General features: G+C 35.3%; 1 protein-coding gene across 3 annotated transcripts; it reads left to right on the top strand.

Moving 5' to 3' along the window:
• The first annotated feature begins 51 nt into the window (after positions 1-51).
• On the top strand, positions 52-26695 carry LOC123540574 (double-stranded RNA-binding protein Staufen homolog). Of its 3 annotated transcripts, none has more exons than XM_045325706.2 (15): positions 52-202; positions 5372-5514; positions 6402-6679; positions 8044-8257; positions 9454-9607; positions 10845-11068; positions 11389-11459; positions 14288-14512; positions 17023-17169; positions 20028-20174; positions 21343-21394; positions 22327-22416; positions 23296-23429; positions 23681-23862; positions 24784-26695. In XM_045325706.2, exons 2-15 carry the CDS (start codon positions 5382-5384, stop codon positions 24800-24802), a joined length of 2070 nt encoding a protein of 689 aa, XP_045181641.2. In that variant the 5' UTR covers positions 52-202; positions 5372-5381; the 3' UTR covers positions 24803-26695. The 3 variants fall into 3 exon arrangements, with proteins under 3 accessions (XP_045181641.2, XP_045181640.2, XP_053383043.1); XM_045325705.2 differs by having other exon boundaries at positions 17020-17169; XM_053527068.1 differs by having other exon boundaries at positions 64-125; positions 17020-17169.

Here is a 26695-nt window from a genome sequence, read left to right as displayed (position 1 = left end):
TTTAATGAGCGCTTTTCAAACATAGAGTATTTAATTATCTTGAGACACAGTCAAAAGTATTGGGAGCAGACCAACATTTTCGCGTGTTCGACTGCAATTTTCTTTCATGTTTGCCAATATATTACGTTCTACAAAGACCAGAATTGTCTAGAACTGTTGCACTTACATCCTTCCATGCAAATATCATCTGAATTTTACCAGGGTTTGTCTGAACATTCATTTATATTGACGTATGAAAAAGTGAAAGTGGGTGGAGAAAAATATGATATGAACTTATTATAACTTCAAAAACTTTTACCTTTGTTTTCTCTTCAGGTTTCTATCTCTCTTAAAGTACACCCTGGGAGAGAAAATACCAAGGTTCCTACTGGGGCTCGAATCCTGGACCTCGTGATCCATAGGCAGACACTAACCACGTTCAGGATTTTTTTTCGGAAGTGGCAATTCTTACGGTCCCGTAGGAATAGCCTCACAGGCTATTCTTACGGCTCTCCCATAAAAATAGTGAAAAGCACGCAGGTGTCTATTCCTACGGCTCTCCCGTACGATTACTGAAAAGCCCGCAGGTGGTTATTCCTATGGCAGTTTTGTGTTTTTCGTATTAAAATTTCTTTTTAAAATGAATAACTGTTTTAAGTGACATATAATTTTAATAACGGCGTAGTGATGTTCAAAACTTTTTAGAAAAACAACAGTGTAAGTTAAGCGTTCATAATTAATCCATCTTATTTCGAAATAATAATTAAAAACAATTATTATAATTAATTGAGCCCGCAGGTGTCTATTCCTACGGCTCTCCCGTATGATTACTGAAAAGCCCGCAGGTGGTTATTCCTATGGCAGTTTTGTGTTTTTCGTATTAAAATTTCTTTTTAAAATGAATAACTGTTTTAAGTGACATATAATTTTAATAACGGCATAGTGATGTTCAAAACTTTTTAGAAAAACAACAGTGTAAGTTAAGCGTTCATAATTAATCCATCTTATTTCGAAATAATAATTAAAAACAATTATTATAATAAATTGCTTGTTTTATAACCTCTCCATTGATAAAAAATTATTGATATAATTTGTGTTTTTAAGAAACTTAAGGGCATTAGAAAAACATCAATGTTTACTAAAAACATGTACGTTAAATAGTTTCTGCCCATCTGATCAGTGGACTTTACACTATTCTTACGGGAGAGCCGTAAGAATAGCCACTTCCTTTTTTTTTTTCAGTATTTTGGGAATGGAAGTGTCTAGGGGTATGGTCCATACTATGGATCCGTACCTCTAGACAAGCCTGTTAGGGGTACAGACCTCCTATTCTAGAGATTTAGGGTTATTTATATCTTAAATTTGTTGAAAATGAAATAACAAGTAAGACTTACCCAGTCTTTACTTATAACTTTGGTCTAATTGGTTTACAGATACTAGTTCAATAACATTAAACTTGTAGGGTGCCTTTTAATATTTGGACATTCAACAGGGCTTTTTCAGGGGGTTTTGGGAAAAAGGCCCCTGGTCATATTGGGAATTTTTAACGCGGTAAATTGTCATCAAATTTGGGAAAATATACTGACAAATTAAATGAGTTTTTAATTAATATATATTAGTTTAAATCTTCAGTTTCAAATTTTACTGGTAGTGTATCCCCTTGTAAAATTTTGAGATTTTTTTTTTCAGGATTGTGTTCCAATATTGCCTAAAAATACAGTAACTCTTTATTTGTCATGCTAAAATTTTTGTTTACAGTTTGTTTTCACCAAAGTTATAACTGAAATTATTCAAAAAGTAAAATGGCAAAGTGTGTGTATTTTCGAGTGTAAAAACTGGGTCGCGAAAATATGTGACAATTGATTTTAATGGTATAAAAACTACCTGTCAACATGTTTTCGGTACTTTATTCAATTAATATTTGTGTTTTTATGCATTTTGAGAGGTTTTTGCATACAAATCATACATTTCTTCAGCAAAATCTTGTAATTAATTTTTGCCGAGGTTGCAGATGGTCATGTTACTAAAAATAGAAACGAGTTGGTTTTTCCAACATTTTGTTTGATTTACTTGGCAAACAAAACTAATTGTGCAAGAATTATTACTGAAAAACAGAAAGTAACTGATTTCAGTTGGGAAATTTTTCATTGGATTGGGAATTTTTTGCTCCAGATTGGGAAAAATAGAGCATATTTGGCATTGGGAATGGGGCCGAATATCGGCCCCGTGAGATAGGGTGAAAAAGCCCTGTTCAACATGTCCCTGTGTCAAGTTTAATCGAATGACAGCTGTTTGCATAGCACAAATTTCGACCATATTTTATTGAAGTGTAATGTAGGAAAACTCTCAAACACATGATACATTGGTTTATCGTAACTAAAACTGCACCACCAATCACTTCCCCGACGCATTACACAGACTCTTCTACTGTAATTTAATGAAATATCATGAACAATACTACACTGAATAAATATATAGAATCAATTATACATGCTTAGACGAAAACAAATACGTTTAGCCTACGGCACTAGTAAAAAGTCTGCGATAATTATTTAATGCATGGGCACCGCCGAATGCATGTGGACTAGCCTTTTTTAACTGCTTTGATATGAACTTAAAACTTATTAAAATACTTTTAATTTAATTACAACCAATAAATGCTGGTTACACCCATCGATTATAATATAAACATATGCATACTACAAAAGTAACTACATAGACAATACGTTAGTAGCGGGCCTAATTCTTTTTTCAAATCCAACCGTGAGAATATTTTTTCGTCTAAAATCATTCTGTATAATAAAGAAGACTTGACAGTTTCGTATTGTGTTGCCAAAGTGAATGGATGTAAATTTCACTTTCAAAGTGCGGACAGATCTTCAATATTTTCAGTAAGACGGTATGTTCAGCTGATGTGTAAAATAAGTTTCCTTGTCCGTTGTTGGTATTTAGCTTTCGCTTTTTAGTCATTTCGACCTTGAACGTGTAAAACTTTCCGCAAGAATTTTTGCGGAAAGCTCTACTGGGAAATTCATAAATTCGATAAAACGTCCGACTATATGAAATGTCAAAATCGTAAAATATTGAAGTCCGACGTTTATTTATAGAACTATACAGATACCAGCATTCACTAGTCAAAATAATTTGACGTCAAAACTTTGAAGGACCAAAATAATGGAAGTTAAATCACAGTACACAGTCATGTAAAGTTATATGGCGTGTAAACACATGGTAAACGTTGATCGTGTACAGTACATACAAAGGTTTAAATCACCAGAAAATTCGCAATTTTGGATATTATTTGATAGTTTTAACATAGATTAATGAGGAAATGAATCCCCTTTTGATACATGTAAGTTATATTTTAAGTTATGGCCTATTCGTGAAATAATCGACATTTAAACCTATAGCATGTAAAGTGTAGGCAGCAATGAAAATTTCATCGGAAGTTGCTTCAACTATTTTGGTCATTCGAGTGTTTGACGCGAGTAGGGATATTGCCCATATGAAAAAATATCTCAATATTTCCTAGGATCGCATCAAATTAGTTGGACTACAGCGTTCACCTGATTGTTTACTGATTGTTTAATAATCAATTAAGCGACATTAAGTAAAAGAAACTATTGGTGAAAACGTCCTTTGTATCTCGTAACGGCTACCAAATGTGTGAAAAACATAAATACACTAAGGGTTAATTATCAGTTAAACATAGTTTTTTCCCAACATATTTAACATTATTTTGTTTAATCTTTATATCTTTTTTTTTTGCCGGTTCAAATTCTCGTGATTTATTTGGTGTTCCTCGGTTATTTACGTTCAGAAAGAAAATGTAACAAATCTGATGAACGTTGTTATCTGTAAACCATTTAGATCCAAGTTTAAGATGAATTCTGATGAAGTGTTGTTTGTTATTTCATTTTCAACAAAATTTGAAATGTAAATGACCCGTAATCTGTAGAAAAACGGAGGTCCATACCCATAGAAAACCCCTAACAGGCTTGTCTAGAGGTATGGATCCGTACCTCAAGAATCAGATTCCAGAGGTACGGATCCGTACCCCTAGACACTTCCTTTGGGAAAGGTACACCCTAGGGTAATACCCGAGCTATTGGGAAAAATCGCATCATTTTTGGTCAAATCTCTCTGTTTTTAGCAGTCTTGAACTTTTCTATAACATCTCATGTGAGAATGAAGGTGTAGATTAACTCGTCGGTAATGGCAGTTCGCCAGACCCAACAGAGACAGACCTCTCTTCCCCTTTATTGCTTGGCAATGCACCCTCTTTTTCTTTAACATTATGTTTAAGGGGAAGTTACAACAATTGACTGTTTACAAAACAAAAACCATTTATATCTACATTAACGTAATGGATTTCGGAACCTACTTTACTTATGTCATATTGTGAAAATTTTCAGACAATTTTTTTTCCAACTTTCAATAATTGGGAATTTTGGAGTAAAATTTCGGAAAAACACAAATGTCATACTATTTTTCATTGGGATTGGGGCCGAACTTCGGCTCCAAATCGACTCCAAAAAAATCCCTTAGTCTCCACAATGTATAGGTTTCAGCTATACTTTACATGATGTAGATGTGACCTGAATTTGTCCGCAGTCTCCACAATGTATAGGTTTCAGTTATACTTTACATTATGTAGATGTGAGCAGAATTTGTTCTCAGTCTCCACAGTGTATAGGTTTCAGCTATATATTTACATGATGTAGATCTGACCTGAATTTGTCTGCAGTCCACAATGTATAGGTTTCAGCTATACTTTATATGATGTAGATCTGACCTGAAATTGTCTGCAGTCTCCACAATGTATAGGTTTCAGCTATACTTTACAATGTAAAGTTTACATGATGTAGATGTGACCAGAATTTGTCCGCAGTCTCCACAATGTATAGGTTTCAGTTATACTTCACATTATGTGAATTTGTTCTCAGTCTCCACAATGTATAGGTTTCAGCTATATATTTACATGATGTAGATCTGACCTGAATTTGTCTGCAGTCTCCACAATGTATAGGTGTCAGCTATACTTTACATGATGTAGATCTGACCTGAATTTGTCTGCAGTCTCCACAATGTATATGTTTCAGCTATACTTTACATGATGTAGAGCTGACCTGAATTTGTCTGCAATCTCCACAATGTATAGGTTTCAGCTATACTTTACATGATGTAGATGTGACCTGAATTTGTCTGCAGTCTCCACAATGTATAGGTTTCAGCTATACTTTACATGATGTAGATCTGACCTGAATTTGTCTGCAGTCTCCACAATGTATAGGTTTCAGTTATACTTTACATGTCAGATGTAGATGTGACCTGAATTTGTCTGCAATCTCCACAATGTATAGGTTTCAGCTATACTTTACATGTTTTACAGGTTTAGGATAATGAAACCAAACATAAATACAGCATCAGCACCTTCACAGAGCAGCAGTAACAGCAGTAAAGCCAGCTTCCCAGCACAAGGAAATATTACTGTACAGGGACAAACACCAGTCATTGGCACATTTATTCCTACAGGTAATTTTAGCTTGACAGTTTGAAAATTTTCAAATAGAAGTGCTTTATTTATACCCTTTTTTAAGCGTCACATGTTATTCGGCATTGTGAGGTGACCTCACAGAGCAATATCATATTAAACTTTAGTTTTCAAGAAATCTCAGTTGATAAACAGGATATAGTTATCTTGAGATTTAATGAGATTTCACTTTGTGCTCTTAGTCTTATGAGAGTTTCAGATCTGATTTTTGTTATGTCTTTGATACATTATACTAATTAGCATTCCACTATATTATTTCTAAAAGCATGAGTCACTTTCAATGGTAAAGTCCTGATCTGTGAAGATATTATCTCCCAACAGATTCGCAAAAGAAAAAGGCAACATTGTTTAAATGTTTAATGACAGTTTTTAAAATTGGCAGAAATGAAGCTTAGATGATTTTTTTACAAAAAAGCAGTTATACATGTATTTAAAAAATTGTTGGCATTAACATTTTTTAAAAGATAGAAAGAATTCCTATAAGTCTTGTATTTCAGAAAATAAGAAATTATCACACATCATAATTAATGTGCAAGGAGGTATAATGATTCTTCCATTCTGAGGAGTATATAATAGAGGGGCCTCCATGGCCGAGTGGTTAAGGTCGCTGACTTCAAATCACTTGCCCCACATCGATGTGGGTTCGAGCCTCACTCGGGGCGTTGAATTCTTCATGTGAGGAAGCCATCCAGCTGGCTTACGGTAGGTCGGTGGTTCTACCCTAGTGCCTGCTCGTAATGAAATAATGCACGGAGGGGCACCTGGGGTCTTCCTCCATCATTTAAGCTGGAAAGTCGCCATATGACCTATCATGTGTCGGTGCGACGTTAAATCCAAAAAAAAAAAAATATATATATATATTTTATAGGTCCAGTAACTATTGCAATGCCTTCAAAATCAGTAACTACAGCAGGAGTTTCAGCCAATCCTCACCACTTCCCTTCATCATTGGCCAATCAGAATGGAGTGACGAATCATGTGACAACTAGTCAGCCACAAGACCCGCCCTCAGCTTCAGCATTGACCAATGAGAAGGGACAGAAAGTACAGTCACCAATCCAGCAACAGCAACTATTATCAAGTTTGGCAAACACTAAAGAGAAAACCCCCATGTGTCTTATCAATGAGTTAGCCCGTTTTAATAGGGTAAGTTTGTAGCTTTTATAAACAAAGGTAATTTTTTGTCAGATTGAGGCTTAGAGAATGCTTTTAAATTATATTGATATTGAAAGGAGAGACTGAGGAGAGATTGTTTGTCGCTACTTAAGCTTTTGTATTGTTTTGGGAAAATTATTCCTTGCAAAACCTCTAATTTTTACAGTTAAGGGAAATATTATTTTGTTTCTAAATATGTGGAAAGTTCAGTCACACAAAAACATCTAAAAGTTAGCTACCGGTACTTGGTACATTTCTCTTGGTTTTGAAATATTTAACACTTTGGAAAACAAGGTAAACTTGTATTCACACATCCTGCTGCAGTTTGTACTCGCCCTGCAGATCACTATAAAGAAGTGATTTTAATCTAAAAATGCTTCTGTTTTAAAGTCCAGTGATAATGTGATACTGTAATTAAACAGGATGGATTTTGAAGTTGCGAACTATGAATGAACTTGTGTTTTTATGCCCCCAGCATCTACTAATGCAGGAGGCATATAGTGATTGTCCTGTCTGTCCTTCCGTTTGTCTGTCCGTACGAGGTTAACCAAATGGGACCGTTTCGTCTAGCATCAATACCCCTTACTAGAATGACTTGATACTAATGCAGATGTAACCTGTGACCATTCCTCATCTTCAAACATCACCTGACCTCAGTTTGACCTTGATCTCGTTTTGGACTTAGGTTGCTTTGTATCGACTAGGATGCCACCGGGGACATCAAGCGTTTATTGAACGCAGCTTCTTGTCTATTGATTAAATGCTCCGGCTTCTCCACAGCTCTATTTTCATTGAATTTGTTGTTTTTGGACAAGTCATACTCTTTCTGCAGAGCAACTACTACAGCAAGAAATGTGTAGAAATGCAGTATTTATGAGCAGATGAGAGGATTTGTCAAACCCTGTAAAACGTATTTATATAAATGAGATTAAAATATTTCAGAAACTAAAACCTAGAACAGGGATTTTTTACCGGTTAGAAACTGGGGCCCGGGGCCCATTCAGTTGGGAAAAATGGCACGTAAAACCTGAAAATTGGGAAATACAAAAAAAAAGTTTTACCATCATACAACCTTTATTTCAGCATTGTTATTGTTTGATGTCATATTACAAGTCTTTGTTTTATATTTGTTGTCGTTTGAAAGTGTCTACTAAATTTTCTGGTATTTCTTCAGTGAGAAACTCGCAGACACTCAACAGTCAGTAAAATTTTAGGAAATTTAAATCTAAGAATTGGGAAAATAAGCAAATTTTTGCAATTGGGATGGGGCCCATATTCAGTCCCAAAATCAGCCTTAAAAATCCCTGTAGAAGTCTCCTGTGTTTTAGTATTATATGCTTACATATATGTTACAGGTAACCCATCAGTATACCTTAGTTGACGAACAAGGTCCGGCTCACAAGAAGACTTTTTTCGTCAAGCTACAGATTGGGGACAAGGAGGAATACTCTGCCTCGGGACCCAGTATTAAGAAAGCCCAACATGCAGCTGCAGGCATGGCGCTTGAAAAGACAGAGTTTAAACACCCACCTCCGAAACCTAGAAGAGGCACTGAGTTACTCACAGAAGGTATTTACATATGGCTGTATCATTTCTGTAAACAGTGCTTGGGAATGTAATACAAGAATACAGTGTAAAGTTTTTCTTTCTTGGCAAGCACATCCATACCAGAAATGGTAATAAAACATTAATATCAATAGACAAAACATCATTTATTTGTCTGCAGTGAAATACTTGTCTGGGAACTATGTAATGAACCAGGGGCCTTGGTGACCAAGTGGTTAAGGTTGCTGACTTGCTCGGAGTATAGAATTCTCAATGTTTGGAAATTGGTGATTCTATGCAGGTGCCCGTACATATCTGAAACAGTGCCTGGTGTCTTCCTCTTTTATCAAAAACTTGCAAAGAGTCAATGAAAAACAAAAATGAACTCATTGTGGAAAACTGTTTAGAACGCAAAAATATGTTAAAAAAAAAAAAAAAAAAAAAAAAAAAGTAGGGAAATAGATTTGTAACCTCTGGTTACATCAGTGACACGGGTGGGCATTTAACATGACTGTTTTAAAATGTCTAATTTTGTAGGGAGAATGTAACTGGAAGCAAGGAAGGAAGTCTATGGTAGATAAGATGAGAAATATCACTTTTTGTCTGTTTAGTCAGTGTTAGATTTTTTATCCAGATTTAAATACTTAATTTTCCAACTTTGAAGCGAAACAATCTTAGCTCATTATTTGGAGGAGTTATTTTTGGGCCCCCACTTTAGGGAAGAAATGCACTTAGGTTTGCCCTTGGCCCCCATCATTCTGTCCATCTGATAAAACTTTGTATTGCACATATCTCCAAAACTTTAATATGTTTAACCTACAGTCTTGCAACAATAAGAATGTTATTCAGCATGTAAAAGAGTGCACCTGTGATCCATTCTGTTAGACCAGACTTGGGGGCCATTGATTTTGTCAAATTTAAAAAAGTATTGTGTTGAAAGCTTAAAAGTTTGTTCATGGATATCTCCAAAAGTATTTGACTTAGGGTAATGAAACTTTATTATTTTACACAAATGCTATTCATGATGTAAAGTTGTACATGTGGTATTTTGTTCGGAATTTCACCTAGATTTACTGCCATTGACTTCAGTAAAAGATAACTGTATAGTACCTTAAAACTATGATAGCCATTGAATGTCTTTCATGTGAAAATTTCTCCTGTTGTACAAAAATTATGTTTGTGTTGACCGGTGTGGTAACAAGTTGTCATTTGACTTTCAGTTGATGATTTGATGTCAATAACACCCACAGTGGAACTCAATTCTCTGGCAATGAAGAGAGGAGAACCAGCTATTTATAGAAACATCGAAAATAGAAATGCACAGCCCATGTACTATCAACATAATTATGACTTCAGAGGCATGTATAATCAAAGGTAATTGAAGATGGTAGAAAAATTTTACGTTCATTTAAATTTATATTAAATCAGTCCCCTTCATAGAAAAGGAACTGTGTTGTTTTGCTTATTGTTGGTTAGTATGTAGATCATTTGGTTTCTGATAAATAACTTAGAAATTGTTTAGGCCTTTACTGTTCACAATTCGTAATGTGAATGCTTGTGGTCAGTAAATGACCCCGATATTTATGGGTTCAGTAGATCAGATGTTGAAGTCGCAGTGACCTTGAGACGTACAACAAACTAAAGAACACTGTAGCCTTCAGTCATTAGAATTGATGATTGCCTGTTGTCAGTAGATGACCCCTATTGTTTTGCGGTCAGTAGGTCAGGTGTGAAGGTCACAGAGACCATGAAATTGAAAATGGTTTCCTCCAAATCATTAAAGAAACTTTTTGGCTAGTACTGCCTTTAGTTTTCATAGGAGGATGCCCTAGGTCAGTAGAATGGCACCTACAATTTTATGGGACAGAAAGTTCAGAGTTACATGTATATAGACTAAAAACAGTTTCCCCTCAATAGCACAAAATGCTTGTGCCAACTGCATTTTAATTTCATAGAAATATTGCCTGTGGTCAACAGATGACCTTTAAAGGATCAGTAGGTCAGAGGTCAAGGTCACATTACTAATATTGAAAATGGTTTCGGATTGATAGTTGGAGTACTTTTTTGCATACAGCTGTTGAATTGTATAAGATGATCACCTGTTATCAACAGATTACCCCTGTTTTTGTTTTTTTTGTTGTTTTTTGGCATTTGCTTCAAGTTCAAGGCCACAGTCCTCAGTATTATAAAGCTGAGTTAGAAGACCAGTCTTAGTGGCTGATTCTTGGTACCATATTGAAACTGACCAATGTGGTAAGAAGCATTCTGAGACTGATGTTGGACTAAGTACTGATGTCTTGCAGGGTAGCATATATGTGACACCCAACAACGTACATTCACCTATTAATCTATAAAGTTAACTATATATTGAGCAGATAAAATAGTGTCTATTGTACAAGCTACAATTTGACAATTTCTTACTTTGTAAAGAAAAAACATTTATTCATATAGAAAGAGATAGAAAAAGGGATAATGAATGATTTGAATATAGCTAGTATCTACAATTTGATTGAAACTATAACCTAACCTGATAGATAGATCTAGTTTCATCAAGTTCAGTTTTGACATATCTCAACAGTTCATTTATAAATGTCTTTATTCCTATTTTCAGGTACCACTATATGCGGCCACCAAGAACGTTCTATGTATCCCTGAAGGTTGGAACTCGTGAATTCATTGGTGAAGGTATTTCTAGGCAGATGGCAAGACATAATGCTGCGAAAAAAGCTCTAGAAATTCTACGCAGTCTGAAAATTCCGGAGGCAGCAGACCAGGGTTCTACTGATGCTAATGTAAACAATAATGCTGAAACAAATGACAAACCAGAGGATGATGGTATGAATTATTTTATATTATTACATGTTTTTCAGTGAATTATTGAAATATTAAGTGAAATATATCTGGTATTTTCATTGTGAAAAAAATCAAATAAAAAATTTTAAAATGAAAACAGGTAAAGTTCCTTTTCATAACCAATTCTCTTAAATCCTACTAAGATATTATTTGTAGGCCATTATGATTATCACATTTTATTAGAACTCTCAACATGTATATTTTCTTCCATTTACGTTACATATTAGTAGAAATCTACCTTACATTCACTGTTTACAAAATGTAACCTTTACATACAGAAGTTTTTGTTGTTTATTTGACAGATGATACAAAGTCAGAGATCAGTCTAGTCCATGAAGTAGCACTCCGTCATAATCTACCTGTGTCTTTTGATGTGAGTATGAATTAAATTGATTTTTTTTCTCTTTATTTGTTTATTTAGTTGATAGTTAGAACCATGTGCAGTTTGTGAAAATGAATGATCTTGCAGTGGATGATTGTCTCAGGTTGTCAGATTTTGGCATGCTGTTTTCGTCTATCTGTTGACTGAAAGGTTGGCCTACTTCTGATGACTGGCAGCAAATGTTTATAGTTAGGGGAGATGAAAAAGTCAGAGAAAACATTGTATGTCTGTTTTGGGTTCTACCTTGTCTTCATTTCTTTTACTCTTCTTAATTAGCTCGCCTGTCACAAAGTGACAAGGTGAGCTTTTGTGATCGCGCAGCGTCCGTCGTCCATCCGTCAGTGCGTGCGTGCGTAAACTTTTGCTTGTGACATCTCTAGAGGTCACATTTTTCATGGGATCTTTATGAAAATGGGTCAGAATGTTCATCTTGGTAAATTCTAGGTCAAGTTCGAAACTGGGTCACGTGCCATCAAAAACTAGGTCAGTAGGTCTAAAAATAGAAAAACCTTTTGACCTCTCTAGAGGCCATAATTTTCAATGGATCTTCATGAAAATTGGTCAGAATGTTCACCTTGATGATATCTAGGTCAGGTTCGATTTGGGTCACGTGCCTTCAAAAACTAGGTCAGTAGGTCTAAAAATAGAAAAACCTTGTGACCTCTCTAGAGGCCATATATTTCACAAGATCTTAATGAAAATTGGTCAGAACGTTCACCTTGATGATAACTAGGTCAAGTTCGAAACTGGGTCACGTGCCTTCAAAAACTAGGTCAGTAGGTCAAATAATAGAAAAACCTTGTGACCTCTCTAAAGGCCATATTTTTCATGGGATCTGTATGAAAGTTGGTCTGAATGTTCATCTTGATGATATCTAGGTCAAGTTCGAAACTGGGTCACGTGCGGTCAAAAACTAGTCAGTAGGTCTAAAAATAGAAAAACCTTGTGACCTTTTTAGAGGCCATGTATTTCACAAGATCTTAATGAAAATTTGTCAGAACGTTCACCTTGATGATATCTAGGCCAAGTTCGAAACTGGGTCACGTGCCGTCAAAAAGTAGGTCAGTAGGTCAAATAATGAAAAAACGTTGTGACCTCTATAGAGGCCATATTTTTCATGGGATCTGTATGAAAGTTGGTCTGAATGTTTATCTTGGTGATATCTAGGTCAAGTTTGAAACTGGGTCAACTGCGATCAAAAACTAGGTCAGTAGGTCTTGAAATAGAAAAACCTTGTGACCTCTCTTGAGGCCATACCCTTGAATGGATCTTCATGAAAATTGGTCAGAACGTTCACCTTGATGATATCTAGGTCAAGTTTGAAACTGGGACACGTGCCTTAAAAAACTAGGTCAATAGGTCAAATAATAGAAAAACCTTGTGGCCTCTCTAGAGACCATATTTTTCAATGGATCTTCATGAAAATTGGTCATAATTTTTAGCTCGACTATTCGAAGAATAGTCTAGCTATTCTACTCACCCTGGCGTCGGCGTCGGCGTCACACCTTGGTTAAGTTTTTGCATGCAAGTACATACAGCTATCATTTAAAGGCATATAGCTTTGAAACTTATTTATTCTTTTTCTAGGTCAATTACCAACCTCACTGGGTCAAGTTCCATAACTCTAACATGTATTTTGAGCAAATTATGCCCCCTTTTGGACTTAGAAAATTCTGGTTAAAGTTTTACATGCAAGTTACTATCTCCAAAACTAATGCAGATATTGAATTGAAACTTCACATGTGTCTTCGGGGTTATAAAACTAGTTGATAGCACCAAGTCCCATAACTCTGACCTTCATTTTGGCCAAATTATGCCCCCTTTTGGACTTAGAAAATTCTGGTTAAAGTTTTGCGTGCAAGTACATACAGCTATTACTAAAAGGCATATAGATTTGAAACTTATTTTTTCTTTTTCTAGATCAATTACCTACCTCACTGGGTCAAGTCCCATAACTCTGGCATGTATTTTGGCCAAATTATGCCCCCTTTTGGACTTGGAAAATTCTGGTTAAAGTTTTGCGTGCAAGTACATACAGCTATTACTAAAAGGCATATAGATTTGAAACTTATTTTTTCTTTTTCTAGATCAATTACCTACCTCACTGGGTCAAGTCCCATAACTCTGGCATGTATTTTGGCCAAATTATGCCCCCTTTTGGACTTAGAAAATTCTGGTTAAAGTTTTGCGTGCAAGTACATACAGCTATTACTAAAAGGCATATAGATTTGGAACTTATTTATTCTTTTTCTAGATCAATTACCTACCTCACTGGGTCAAGTTCCATAACTCTTAACATGTATTTTGAGCAAATTATGCCCCCTTTTGGACTTAGAAAATTCTGGTTAAAGTTTTACATGCAAGTTACTATCCCCAAAACTAATGCAGATATTGAATTGAAACTTAACATGTTTCTTCGGGGTTATAAAACTAGTTGATAGCATCAAGTCCCATAACTCTGATATGTCCCCTTTTGAACTTAAAACTCTTTTGATATTTAACATTTTGGGTAATAATTTCCAGCTTCTGTGACAATATTTCGAATAGTCGAGCTTGGCTGTCTTATGGACAGCTCTTGTTATCTTGATAATATCTAGGTCAAGTTCAAAACTGGGTCACATGAGCTCAAAAACTAGGTCACTATGTTGAGCCCAAAAACTAGGTCACTATGTCAAATAATAGAAAAAACGACGTCATACTCAAAACTGGATCATGTGGGAAGAGGTGAGCGATTCAGGACCATCATGGTCCTCTTGTTTTATCTTATTACGTTGACAAAGTGGAATTGAATTTGTAAAAAAACTTGTTGATTTTTTTAGGTCATACGAGAATCTGGTCCACCACACATGAAAAACTTTGTAACACAGTGCCTTGTAGGAAACTTTAAAACAGAAGCTGAAGGCAATAGTAAAAAGTTATCGAAGAAAAGGGCTGCTGAGTTGATGCTGAAAGAATTACGTAATCTCCCACCACTGCCACCAAACGTTCCAAGACCCAAAACAAAACCTCCCCCGACTAAGAAAAAGAACCGGAATCTTATCAAGGTTAGAAGTGATGTGATTTTCGATCACAATTTTTTGTTTGTGATAATAATGTGAAATGTAAAATTTTTGACATCCCTGCTTCATGGTTGATTCTTAAAGCGTTAGAATTGTATACCCCCATGTAACAGGACATATCACAGGATCACCCCTGGAGAGTAGCATCCACAAAAATAATCTGCAAGACTTAGAATATTTTGTGGCAAAATTTCTTCGGCCAACTTAGATAACCATCTAAATGGTCCTAGTCTGTCTGTAGTTATGTCCCCTTAACTACTGAAAATTGCAAAACTTGACTGCTAAAAAAAAGAGTATCTTTTCTCCTGACTTAACCGTATGTATACAGTATATTTATTCCTATAAAATCTAGATCAAGTTTGATGAGCAGGTGTTTTAAAAGTTTAAGTAAGTTTGCTGTGACAGGCCTGTATTTTGATTTCAAATTGCATTGCTGTTATTTCTTATTTTGAAACATGTATCTTGATCTTGCAAATCAATGGTGCAATTCAGGTAATACCCTGTTCCAGATTTATGGAATGAAGCAGTTAGTAAGAATGGTATTGGGAAGTATCAGTTTTGTAGATCAATATTAATATGCAGGGCTTCGGAAATTTGCCGGTTTGTCGGTTTTGGACCGATTTTTGACTTTTCAGACCGATTCGTGAAGTGAAAAAACGAAAAAAATCGGTCCCGTAAAAATGGAGAAAAGTATAAATTTCGGTCTGATATCTCAATACACGATCACCTGCCAAGTAGGAAATTGTTGGTCGCACCTTCAGATAATCAATAAACGTTGCAATCGATCTGATTGTCACTTTGATAATCGGTCCGTAATTAGCGCGTGACGCAGTCAGTGCTCGCGCGGCACATCCTTTAATGTTTGCAGACAGCCGACTGCGGTGTATTAAACATTTTTGACTGGTTTCCTAACGTTTCTGACTGGATCCAAATCATTTCGACGGGGATCCACTTCTTTTATTTAGAATCCGACGGATGGTTTATTTCAAAAGGCTATGTTTGATCACGGTAACAAACAAATGGTCGCTGCATTTAATAAATTGTACATTATAGGTCTTTGATTTAATGAGACATCACACGGAAAACCGATAAAAATAATTTTTATAATCACTTGATTTAAAAAAATTACATGATTCATTTGTTGGGGCTCCAGTTGAAACAAATGCAGAAAATCGTCTTTGCAACCCGACTGCACAAAAAAAGAAAAAAATGGACGGGCAACCACGAATGATAAAGAAAACCGGAGTGGCACTGATTATCAAATCGGCCTTTTAAAAACGTTTCAAAATGAAATTTTGTTTACATCAGAAGAGAACATATAACTTTATAAAATGTAGTTGCTTATTGAAGTACAACGTAAGTGAAATGAAATATCCGTGGCCAACCCGCGTGACGTTTTGGTACTATACATGCGGGAAATTCGATCTCAGCGTTCAAATAACGTACACATTCGGTCCGCGGCAGAGTATTTTTTAAATACTGAGGCTGTTTAGCAGAGAATATGTGTCGTGTAACTCACTTTGACGCATTGTATTTTATAGAATTCCGTCAAAGAATGAGGAAACATCACAAAGTATCTGCCGTGTATACGGTATCGAAGTCACGTGCGTTGGCTTTTAGACTAGTTACGCACACGGTGTCAATACCTCTTATTATCTCGGAAAAACATCGAAATTTAAACAAAGTAACGTTCACACATAACACTGAATAACTGTCTTCATTGTATGGTAACACGCGGTGACTGGTAACTCAGTTTTAATGCATGACATGCTTATTTCTTTACCCTATCACGTTTTACAAAATATGTAATATTGGGAATGCGGTGGGTGGGGTAGCGCCGATGTCAGGATTCTCGTTTCGGACCGATTGAGTTATCAAAATTTCCGGAGCCCTGTTAATATGAAATAAGGCACTGTCTCAATCAGCTTGCCCAGAAATATACGTTTGTATCAGTTGAAAGATAAATTTTGGAATAAAAATACAATACCACCCATATTTGTACTGATGTGCAAGATGTTGCAGTTCGGACAAGTTATGTGGACATTTATTACGCACAAGGAAAAGGCGTATTCTTCCAAAAAATCCGAAGTCAGGCGCTCTGTGCATGTGCCGGAATGACAAATTTTTCAGTTCGATAGTATATCTCATTCGGTATATATCCCATGTTACCATAGAGGGATCAGTCCTGATTTACGTTGACTCTGATTTACGTTGACTGTGCAACGAAATTCGGTAGGATCGATTCCCTACAACAAAAGACTTCAATTGGTGAAAGATATTATAGCAGTTGTTCATTTGTTTTACCTGTCACTGCATTCTATGTATGGTTTTGTTTACTCAATATTTGTAAAATTGAATTTGTCACTTCCATGAATTAGTGTTTTAACAAAGACCTACTCTTAGTAGTTGCAGTTGATGCAATTGTTAACATTCTTTTATTATTTAACTGCCAACCTTGAACTGTGTTGTTTACTCGATATGGTTGTTCTAAGCAGATGCAGAAGGCAGACCCTACGTATGGGGTGGGTATCAACCCAATATCACGGCTTATTCAGATACAACAGGCCCAGAAGAAGAAGGAGCCAGTCTATTCATTGCTTGCTGAAAGGGGTTTGCCGAGACGTCGAGAGTTTGTCATGCAGGTAAGATGCCGCTTATCTGTACAACAGGTATACTTAATATTTTACAATTGCTTCTTATGTGACATTTGTGTCTTGTCAGAAGCAAATGTTCAGAGTGAGCTACTGGTATAGATGGATGGTCTGTGTTAACTCTCTGGAGGTCACAGTTTTGGGCCCAGTCTTAACTTTGTCAGAATGTTTATCTTATTAACATCACCAGTATGATAGAAACTAGGTCAACTGAGATCAGGAATTAGGTCACTAGGTGAAATAGAGAATAATAGGTTAGTGCCGTAGATGAGAAAGTTTATCTGGCGAGGTGGAGGAGGTTATCGGGTGAGCTGAAGGCGAACCTGATAACATCCGGAGCCGAGCCAGATAAACTATCTTAGGCACTAACCTATTATTCTATTTATCTTGTCATTACTTCATTTTCCAATATTTTGGCAATTTATTTTACAAAAATAAGTGTGCAACAACCGTTTTAATGAAGTCATATTCGTAATGACGTCACTTATATAATGACGTAATCACCGACAAAGTAATGTGGTTACAATTAAAAATCGCAATAACTTCTTTGTTTTTGAATAAAAACTCAATATTTGACCACTCATTTTCTTATTTCGGACATTTCCAACACAATGGTGATGGTTTCAATGCAAAATTTCTTATGACAACAATATCGATCATAAGGTCACATGATCAACTGACCGTATGTCACTGGTCATGTGTCAACTGACGGTATATCAAGAAAGATATACGGCACCCTGATATCGGGTTGAAAATACTGCAAGTGACAGGATAAATAGAAAAAATCTTGTTGACACTGCCTACTTGACAGAATGTTTGTCTTCATAAAATCTAGACCACTTTTGAAACTAGGTCATCTTGAGTCAAATTATGGCAAAACCTTGTTAAGTTTTACTGCCCTATCAAATGACAATGTTACGCTGGAAAGTCTCTCAGCTAAAAATTGCATGCTATCAGTAGCAAAATATTATAAACATCTTTTTGAGTAACATAAAATATGATTAAATATTCGATACAGTTTAAACCTAGATAACTAGATGCTTGTGCCTCCCGACTCCTGTCACTATAATTTTATTTTATGTTACTTGTTAACGATGCAGGATTGAAGAAACACAAGATAAAAGAACTCCCCACCTGTCAAAAAAAAAAACTTTCAGTTTCTTTAATCTTATGTTTCTTGATATCCATTCTAGGTCATCCGAAGTGCAGCACTAGGTCAAACCATAGGAAAACCTTGTTATCACTCTTGAGGTCATACTTTCTACCTGATCAATCTGTTACATGTTCAAACTGTTTGTTTTATGCAATCTAGGTGAAGTTTGCAACTTAAGGTCAGGTGACAGAAAATCACTCTAGAGGCCATATTTTTAGGTGAATTTTTGTGATCGCTCAATGTCCGGCGTCTGTCTGTCTGTCAGTCAACATTTAGCTTGTGTATGCGATACAGGCTGTATTTTTCAGTTGATCTTCATGGAATTTTGTCAGAATGATTATCTTGAAGAAATCTAGGCCATCATCTGGGGTCATAAACTAGGTCACTAGGTCAAATCAAAGAAAAACCTTGTGTATGCGATAGAGGCTGTATTTTTCAATTGACCTTCATGAATTTTGATCAGATTGATTACCTTGATGAAATCTAGGCCAAGTTCGAAAATGGGTCATCTGGGATCAAAAACTAGGTCAAATCAAAGAAAAACCTTGTGTATGCGATAAAGGCTGTATTTTTCAACTAATCTTCATGAATGATTGCCTTGATGAATTCTAGGTCAGGTTTGAATATGGGTCATCTTGGATCAAAAACTAGGTCACTAGGTCAAATCAAAGAAAAACCTTGTGTATGCAATATGGGGCTGCATTTTACACCGGATCTTCATGAAATTCGATCAGAATGTTTGTCTGGATGAAATCTAGGAGTTTTGAATATGGGCCAGGTCATTTAGGTCAAATTAAAGAAAAACCTTGAGTATGCAGTAGGGGCTGTATTTTACACTAGATATTCATAAAATTTAGTCAGAATGATTGCCTTGATGAAATCTAGGTCAAAAGAATATGGGTCATCTGGGGTCAAAAACTAGGTCACAAAGTCAAATCAAAGAAAAACCTTGTGTATGCAATAGAGACTGTATTTTTCATTGATCTTCATGAAATTTTGTCAGAATGATTGCCTTTATGAAATTAAGGTCAAATTTGAATATGGGTCATCTGGGGTCAAAAACTAGGTCGCTAGGACAAATCAAAGAAGAACGTTTTGTATGCGATATAGGCTGTATTTTTGAATTGAGGTTGATGAAATTTGGTCAGAATGATTGCCTTGATCAAATCTAGGTCAGGTTCGAATGTAGGTAATCTTGGCTCAAAAACTAGGTCACTAGGTCAAATTGAAGAAAATACTTGTTTACACTTAAGAGACCACATTTTTGGTCCAATCTTAATGAAAATTGGTCAGATTATTTGTTTCCATTAAATCACAAGGACAAACATGTTTACACTGATATGGTGTGTTTCTCAGGTGAGCGACCTAGGGCCATCTTTGCCCTTTTGTTTCAATTTGATTTGTATGAAATCTGGGCCAAGATCGAAATTGAATTATCAGGGGTTTTAACTATGACATTAGTTTAATTCATAGACCTGGCTATTTTGTGGTGACACAAAGTCCTTGAATGAAAATTAAAAATTGAATTAGATTAATTTTATTGGTTGACATGCCTATGAGCTACACAAAACCTTGTTCCCCTACAAATAAAAAAAGAAGATTTTACACTACGATATCAATACCAGAAATTAATCATACAGAAATTTAAAAATTTCATGCTAATATCCTTATAAATTTTTATATGTTATGCTTACAGGTGCATGTTGATGAGCAGACGTGTACTGGTGTAGGACCCAACAAGAAGCTTGCCAAGCGGCATGCTGCAGAAGCTATGTTACAGCTACTAGGTTACAACAAACCATCCCCACAGCCAGCTAAACCTGCTATAAAGATGCAAGGAGATGTACGTTACCTTATAACATTCTATCAGCTTTTCACTGTATTCTCCCAGATGAGCACATATAACTTTATAATATACTTAGGTATTATCTGTCTGAGGTACAGCCTGTATTTCATTAATAAATGCAAACCCCCTGTATTCAACTCCAATTGGATATGGAAACATATTCTATGGTGGGACTAGCTATTTTAGTTGTATCGTTCCATGCGTCAAAAAGTTCACCATTTCAAGAGTTTTCAGGGTCATTAAAGCAATAGCTTGATCTGCAATGATGCATTCAACTCTCCTGCATTTATGCTAGGCATGGATCCCACTTGAGCCAAATGCAACATTGCAGATCTAGCTACTGTTATAATAACCCTGTTGTATTTGAGTTATGTTGGTTGGTCTCTCCATCCATCTTTCCTTGTGCATATCTACAAACGTTTGAAATGGATTTCAAATAACAGTAGTTTTGTAAACTGACACATCTACTTAAAGGACAGACTGGAATCCTTCAGTCATTATTTATTTGGTTTATAACATCATGTTTCGTTTGTAGTCGATTAACACCAGCCATTAAATGCACAATGAATTTCTATTATGACTGAATCATTAAACTCAAAAACTCATTTATACAGGTTATGAACAGTTCCGATTCACTTAATGTTCCATCCTTCATGAAAATCATCAGATTTCACAATGTCAGAACTGTCTTGAAATTTTGCTTTCATCCAGTTCTTCATCTTACATGTAGATTAATTGATCCTACAACAAACTGTTGAGTAACAAATATCATAATGTTAAAATGAATTAGTTTGGAAATATGATTCAAAGGCGTTTTTATTAATCTCCCATACGGAATTCTCATTCTTCTGCTTCCACTTCTTTTGGTTATTTTCATGTTAGAGGACATATATGAAAACATAATTTATTCTCGAAAACATTTATATCTTTTCCATTTGAGGGAGCCATCCAGCTGCCTTGGGGAAGACAGGTGCTTTCCCAGAAGTAATGCCCTGAGTGGCACCTGGAGTTACCATAAGACCTATAATTGTGTCAGTGTTAGGTTAAATCCAACAAAATATACCAGTATATAGATAGCTGTGCTAATAAGTTTTATGTAAAATGATAGCATTTATATAATGTATTTGCTGGAGCAGACTTTGAATTGGAACATTTTACTTTTCAGACGAGCCTTGGTGAAAAGAAAGTGACATTTTCTGACATTACAGATGAACAAGGTATGCTGGTATTCTTTGTAAATGGACTATTTCAATTTCTTCTGATGTGAAAAAGTCTTTCTGTTTTTATGAATGGCTCATTATTCTTTCTAAAAATCCATCATGCTGTTCAGTACATTTCAAACTCGTTGATACTTTTGCAGACAGGACACAAGCTTCTGATTTTTTATAAAAATTGCAGATTAAAATGAATCATAGAAATAAAGTGATTTTTATATGTTGACAAATTCATGGATCTTGTATGGCTTTGCTAATGCTAGGATGGTAAAGTCTCGCATATAAGATATATTAAAGCCCTTTTTCAATGAAAAGGGTGTATATTGTTTTGCACATTGTTTGTCCAGCCTTCAGTAGTCCATTTGGTTTCTGATCAGTAACTTGAGAATGCTTGGTCTCACATGGGTGGAACTGTGGTAAGTAGATGGTGGTTAGTAGGTGAAAGGTTAAGGTCACAGTTACTTTGAGATTGGAAATAGATTCAGAATCTGCTCGATGACTAAAGAGTTTTGGCTGACATTTGTCAAACTTTGTAGGATCATGAATGTTTACCTGTGCTTATTGTAGATTATCCCAATTCTTTTGGGGGTCTGTAGGTCAAAGGTCAAGTGACCTGTAGATTAAAGCAGTTTCTGCTGTATAATGAAAGAATGTAAAAACAGTTTCTGCTAAATAATGAAAGAATGTTTTGGCTGTCATCTTCATAGGATTGTTGCCTGAAGGCAGTGGAATACCCCTGTTGTTTCTTAGGTCAAAATTACATACATGAACCTGCTTGGCTCCTGTAGGCCATCATGTGGGGTATATGTGTTTTACAAACAGCTTTTGTTTACCACTTGATTTGAAAGCTTGTATACACAACTCATTAATATTTAAAAGTCATTTCAGTGTCTTAAATTCATCTATAGTAGTTTGCCTTGTGATTCTTTCTGTAGGTCAGACAGTCTTGAATGGTAGCCGACAGATGGTTCCTGGTTTGTTAGTTCTTCCTGAAGGCAAGCGTAACACTTACAGTCAGCTAAAAGGTTTGGTTTACCAATTCATATGTGTATTAATAAAAAAATTATTCTATCCAAGTAGATCAGTCTATTATAACTCTGTACTTTAGAACAAAGACCTGACAAACAATATTTTAGCTATCTGAAGATTGATCATGGAAATGCAGAGAAATGATAATAAAGATGTATCAAGAGTGCTCACTTTCTTGGGGAAATGCTTATACAGGGGTAAGCAGTATTAACACAGATGAATCAAGTGTTCTGTCTGCCCTAGGCAGATACTTATACAGAGGTAGGGAATATTTTAACAAAGGTATCAAGTTTGTTAACAGTCCTAGGCAGATGCTTATACAGAAGTAGCCTCACACTTAGCTCAATAGGAGCTGTGCAGATCTACAGACAGGGGGTTGTGAGTTTGATCCGGGTGAGGCGCATAATCCTCGTGATGATTTAATTAAAGACATTGTGTCTGAAAGCATTGAACCTCCACCTCTGATTCATGTGGGAAGGTTGGCAGTTACTTGCGATTAACAGGTTTGTACTGTTACACTTATTAGGTTAACTGCCTGCTGCTAAATAACTGAAATATTGTTAAACCCAAAACAAAACAAATAGAGAGGTAGGGAATATTTAAACAAAAGTACCAAGAGGCTCTGTGCTTATACTGTGGTAAGGAGTATTCACACAGAAGTATCAAGTGTGATCACAATTCAAGACAGAATGTTCTGACAAATTGATGAAAGATATACCTTTAGTGATATTTTAAAATCTCCCTTTCTTGTGGAGGAGTTGAAAGTTTGTTACACTGATAGATAGCTGTAACAATACTGAAGTACTGTTTGGACAAAAAACATCAACATAAAATGAATCAAAATAAAACTGGTTATCAATGTGGATATATTTTAGGTTTACAAGCTCAATACACTGGTGGAGGGATGGTGAAAACAACAAATTTCTCTGCAAGCAGGGCCGAGCATCGACTACGAGAATTGTGTGTTAGGAACAACATAGAGATTAAATTTGATGAATTTGCGGGTGCTGTAAGTATACTTATTTCAAACTTTTTTGTCATTAATTGCAGTACCTACGACAGTCTGACAGTGAACCTTTCCTTTATTTAGAAAATATTTTTTTAAGTATTTCACATAATTTAGGCAAAAGTTATTATATGAATTTTAGCCTCAATATGCTGTTTCTGCCATAAAATTCTTACATTCTGCTAATAGTCAATTTGTTTCAACATACTTGTGAACATGATCTTTATTTTTCATCACCTAGCTTACCATTGCAGAACAATCCAAGTGAGTTCCTTAGTCGTCTGATGATTGCCTCCAACCCTCCACATACACTGCACGGGTCTGGCCCCACCCCAGAGACTGCACGCGATTCAGCTTCTCTCACAGCATTGAAAATTCTGTCAGAAATGGGCATCGGTAAAGATGAAAATCCTGTGAACATGGCTGCTGGTGATGGGTAAATATTGTTACATAGCAAAGTTATTAAAATAATTGTGATGAAGATTTGCCTCAAATTTTGTTTTAATGTTATGTGATTAAATGTGAGCTGGCATAACTAAAATCTTAGAATCAGACTTGCTTTGGTTAGTATTGCCAATTTTTAAGATATCCCATAAACAAACGGCCACTGCTTCTTTATAATCTGTGACCTTTGTTACAACTGAACTCAGCTTTATTATCTGTGACCTTTGTTACAACTGAACTCAGCTTTATAATCTGTGACCTTTGTTACAACTGAACTCAGCTTTATAATCTGTGACCTTTGTTACAACTGAACTCAGCTTTATAATCTGTGACCTTTGTTACAACTGAACTCAGCTTTATTATCTGTGACCTTTGTTACAACTGAACTCAGCTTTAGGATCTGTGGCAATGGTTAAAATCAAACACAGTTTTATAATCTGTGACCCTTGTTACAACTGAACTCAGCTTTTATAATTTGTGACCCTGGTTACAATTGAACGGGGCTTGATAATATGTGACCCTTATAACCAAAGTCGGTTACACTCTGTGACCCTTATAACCAAAGTCGGTTACACTCTGTGACCCTTATAACCAAAGTCGGTTACACTCTGTGACCCTTATAACCAAAGTCGGTTACACTCTGTGACCCTTATAACCAAAGTCGGTTACACTCTGTGACCCTGTTTATAAACAAGAGTCTGCTTTATAATTTGTGACACTGTTTACAACCAAAGTCGGCTTTACAATCTTTATATTGGTTTCAATTAAAAACTCAGCTTAAAATCTGTTTCCCTTGTTACCACCGAACTTGGCTTTATAATTTGTGACATAGGGTTTATAGTCAATGACCAACGGTTTCTCCAAAATCAATTGAAATTATAAGAAAATGTTTTTTTGTTTACCTTTTTTTCAGGCCACAGATAAAGGGCTAACTCAGAGATAGACTCAACAATATATCAACAAGTCAACACTACCCACAGTTCTTAGCAAGCATGGAGAACAGGCTGATAATACAGTCTTCTAATGCAGAAATAATAGGAAGAGATAAAGTGTATTCCATTTCTTCATGTTCCGTGTTTGCGGGGAATTCTGGGTAATTTTGACTTGAAACTATGATGTTTTGTGAAGACAACATGTTTACGCATATTGGAAGTATTTCTGATATGGAGGAAAACGTATTGTGTGCAATAGTTGAGAATTTATTTACTGATGTGTTAATCTATTGGGTATTTCAAATATTGTGAAATTATTTAATTTTTTTGGCTTGTAAACAACTTGGGATTTTCAACAACAAAAAAATCTGCATCACAAAGATCTGTTTCATTTAAAAAAAAAAGAAAAAGTAATGTAAATCTATTGTTGGAGATAATTCATCTTTTATTCAAAATTTTCTAAAGTGATGATAAAAGCTAGTTGATAAAGTCGTAATTTATCATGAAATAAAGATGTGGTGGCAGATAACGACCAGCAGATGAAATCATACATTTGATAATACCCAATTATTTTAAGATATTTTGCTTTTCCTTCATGTTACAACTCTTGCAAGTTGCACATACATATGTGGTTTTTGTATTTTTAATTGTAATAGGAATACAAAAATTATATACTTTTTTTTTCTGATTTGTAAATTTTTGTATTCAGAAATTCTATGCTTGCTAATGCTTTGAATACAAAAATCTTCAAGGTTTTCAATGTTAAGATTTGGTTATTTGTCATTTAGTAAATAATCAGAGTGTTAGAACATTTACACTCCATGTTATACTGTAGCTTAGTATAACTATATGTTATTTTGTAGTTAACTGTCTGAAATTTGGCATACTGTAGCATATTCACATTGGTAAAAGTTAGTTTCTAGCAGATGATGATACTTTCAATTAACCCTTATTATGCTGGACTTTGCGCCCAGTTCAGATCATGATCAGTCTGCACATCCATGCAGTCTGGTCATGACCTGCACTGTTCGCCATTCAGTCAGTATCTTTTTGGTATGCACCCCTTTTAACAGCTAATAGTACTGTCCAAATTGAAAGATGGACAAGTTCATTATAGAAATTTAGCAGGGTAAGGGTTAAGGTAATGACAGTTGGCAATTTTTATTCAACTTCATACTTTCTGTTTGCAGTTATAACAATATCCATATTTTACAGAATTCTGAATGCTCATTGAGCTTTTGAGCTTTGTTTTACTGCCATGGAATGAGGATATGAAATACATTTCATGTTCCATGTCGACTGTCACTACTTGTACAACATGCTAATTGATATTTAGGACTGTTTTATAACTGCAGATTAAAAAGGTTTTAGATAATGTCCAGTCAGCGGTTTGGCATCAAAAAGATTTTTTCTGCATGTTTTTGTTTCATGAAAAATTGACATGAGTGATGAAAGGTTTTACATTTTGCTGTGTTGTTTGCCGTATGCATTTTTGTGCATTAAAGATCTTAATTGCTGGAAATTTTTGATATGTAAAAGCATTTAAATTAGTATCTTTTTTAGCTTTTTGATAACAACACTTAAGGTAATGCAGTATAAAGGCAGTTTGCTGGCTTTAAGTTAAAGTGATTTGTATATGGAGGTATAATATAATGTTAGTAAGATATAACATTTGTTTTGGACAGATATTTTTAACATAACACTTTTTGCTGCGCACATTTGTAATAACAAAGAACTTACTTATTGTATATTAATTGTGAAATGGTATACTAGGGAAATGGCATATTTTTGCATGCATGTTATATGATCTATTACTAAATGACAAAACATTTTTTGGTAAGGGTTCTAACTTTTGTTGTCTTCATATTTTATCATTATATGCAAAGTTACTCA

The sequence above is a fragment of the Mercenaria mercenaria genome, chromosome 16, assembly GCF_021730395.1.
Source record: "Mercenaria mercenaria strain notata chromosome 16, MADL_Memer_1, whole genome shotgun sequence".
In the NCBI taxonomy this organism is placed as follows: domain Eukaryota; kingdom Metazoa; phylum Mollusca; class Bivalvia; order Venerida; family Veneridae; genus Mercenaria; species Mercenaria mercenaria.
This window is presented reverse-complemented; position numbering and strand designations above follow the sequence as displayed.

Bases quoted from the DNA above. Each gene is read 5' to 3' on its own strand.
- LOC123540574 (XM_045325705.2), top strand. From the start codon at position 5,382: ATGAAACCAAACATAAATACAGCATCAGCACCTTCACAGAGCAGCAGT. The intron at 17,170-20,027 runs GTAAGATGCCGC...TTATGCTTACAG, and splicing joins GTCGAGAGTTTGTCATGCAG to GTGCATGTTGATGAGCAGAC. The intron at 20,175-21,342 runs GTACGTTACCTT...TTTACTTTTCAG, and splicing joins CTATAAAGATGCAAGGAGAT to ACGAGCCTTGGTGAAAAGAA.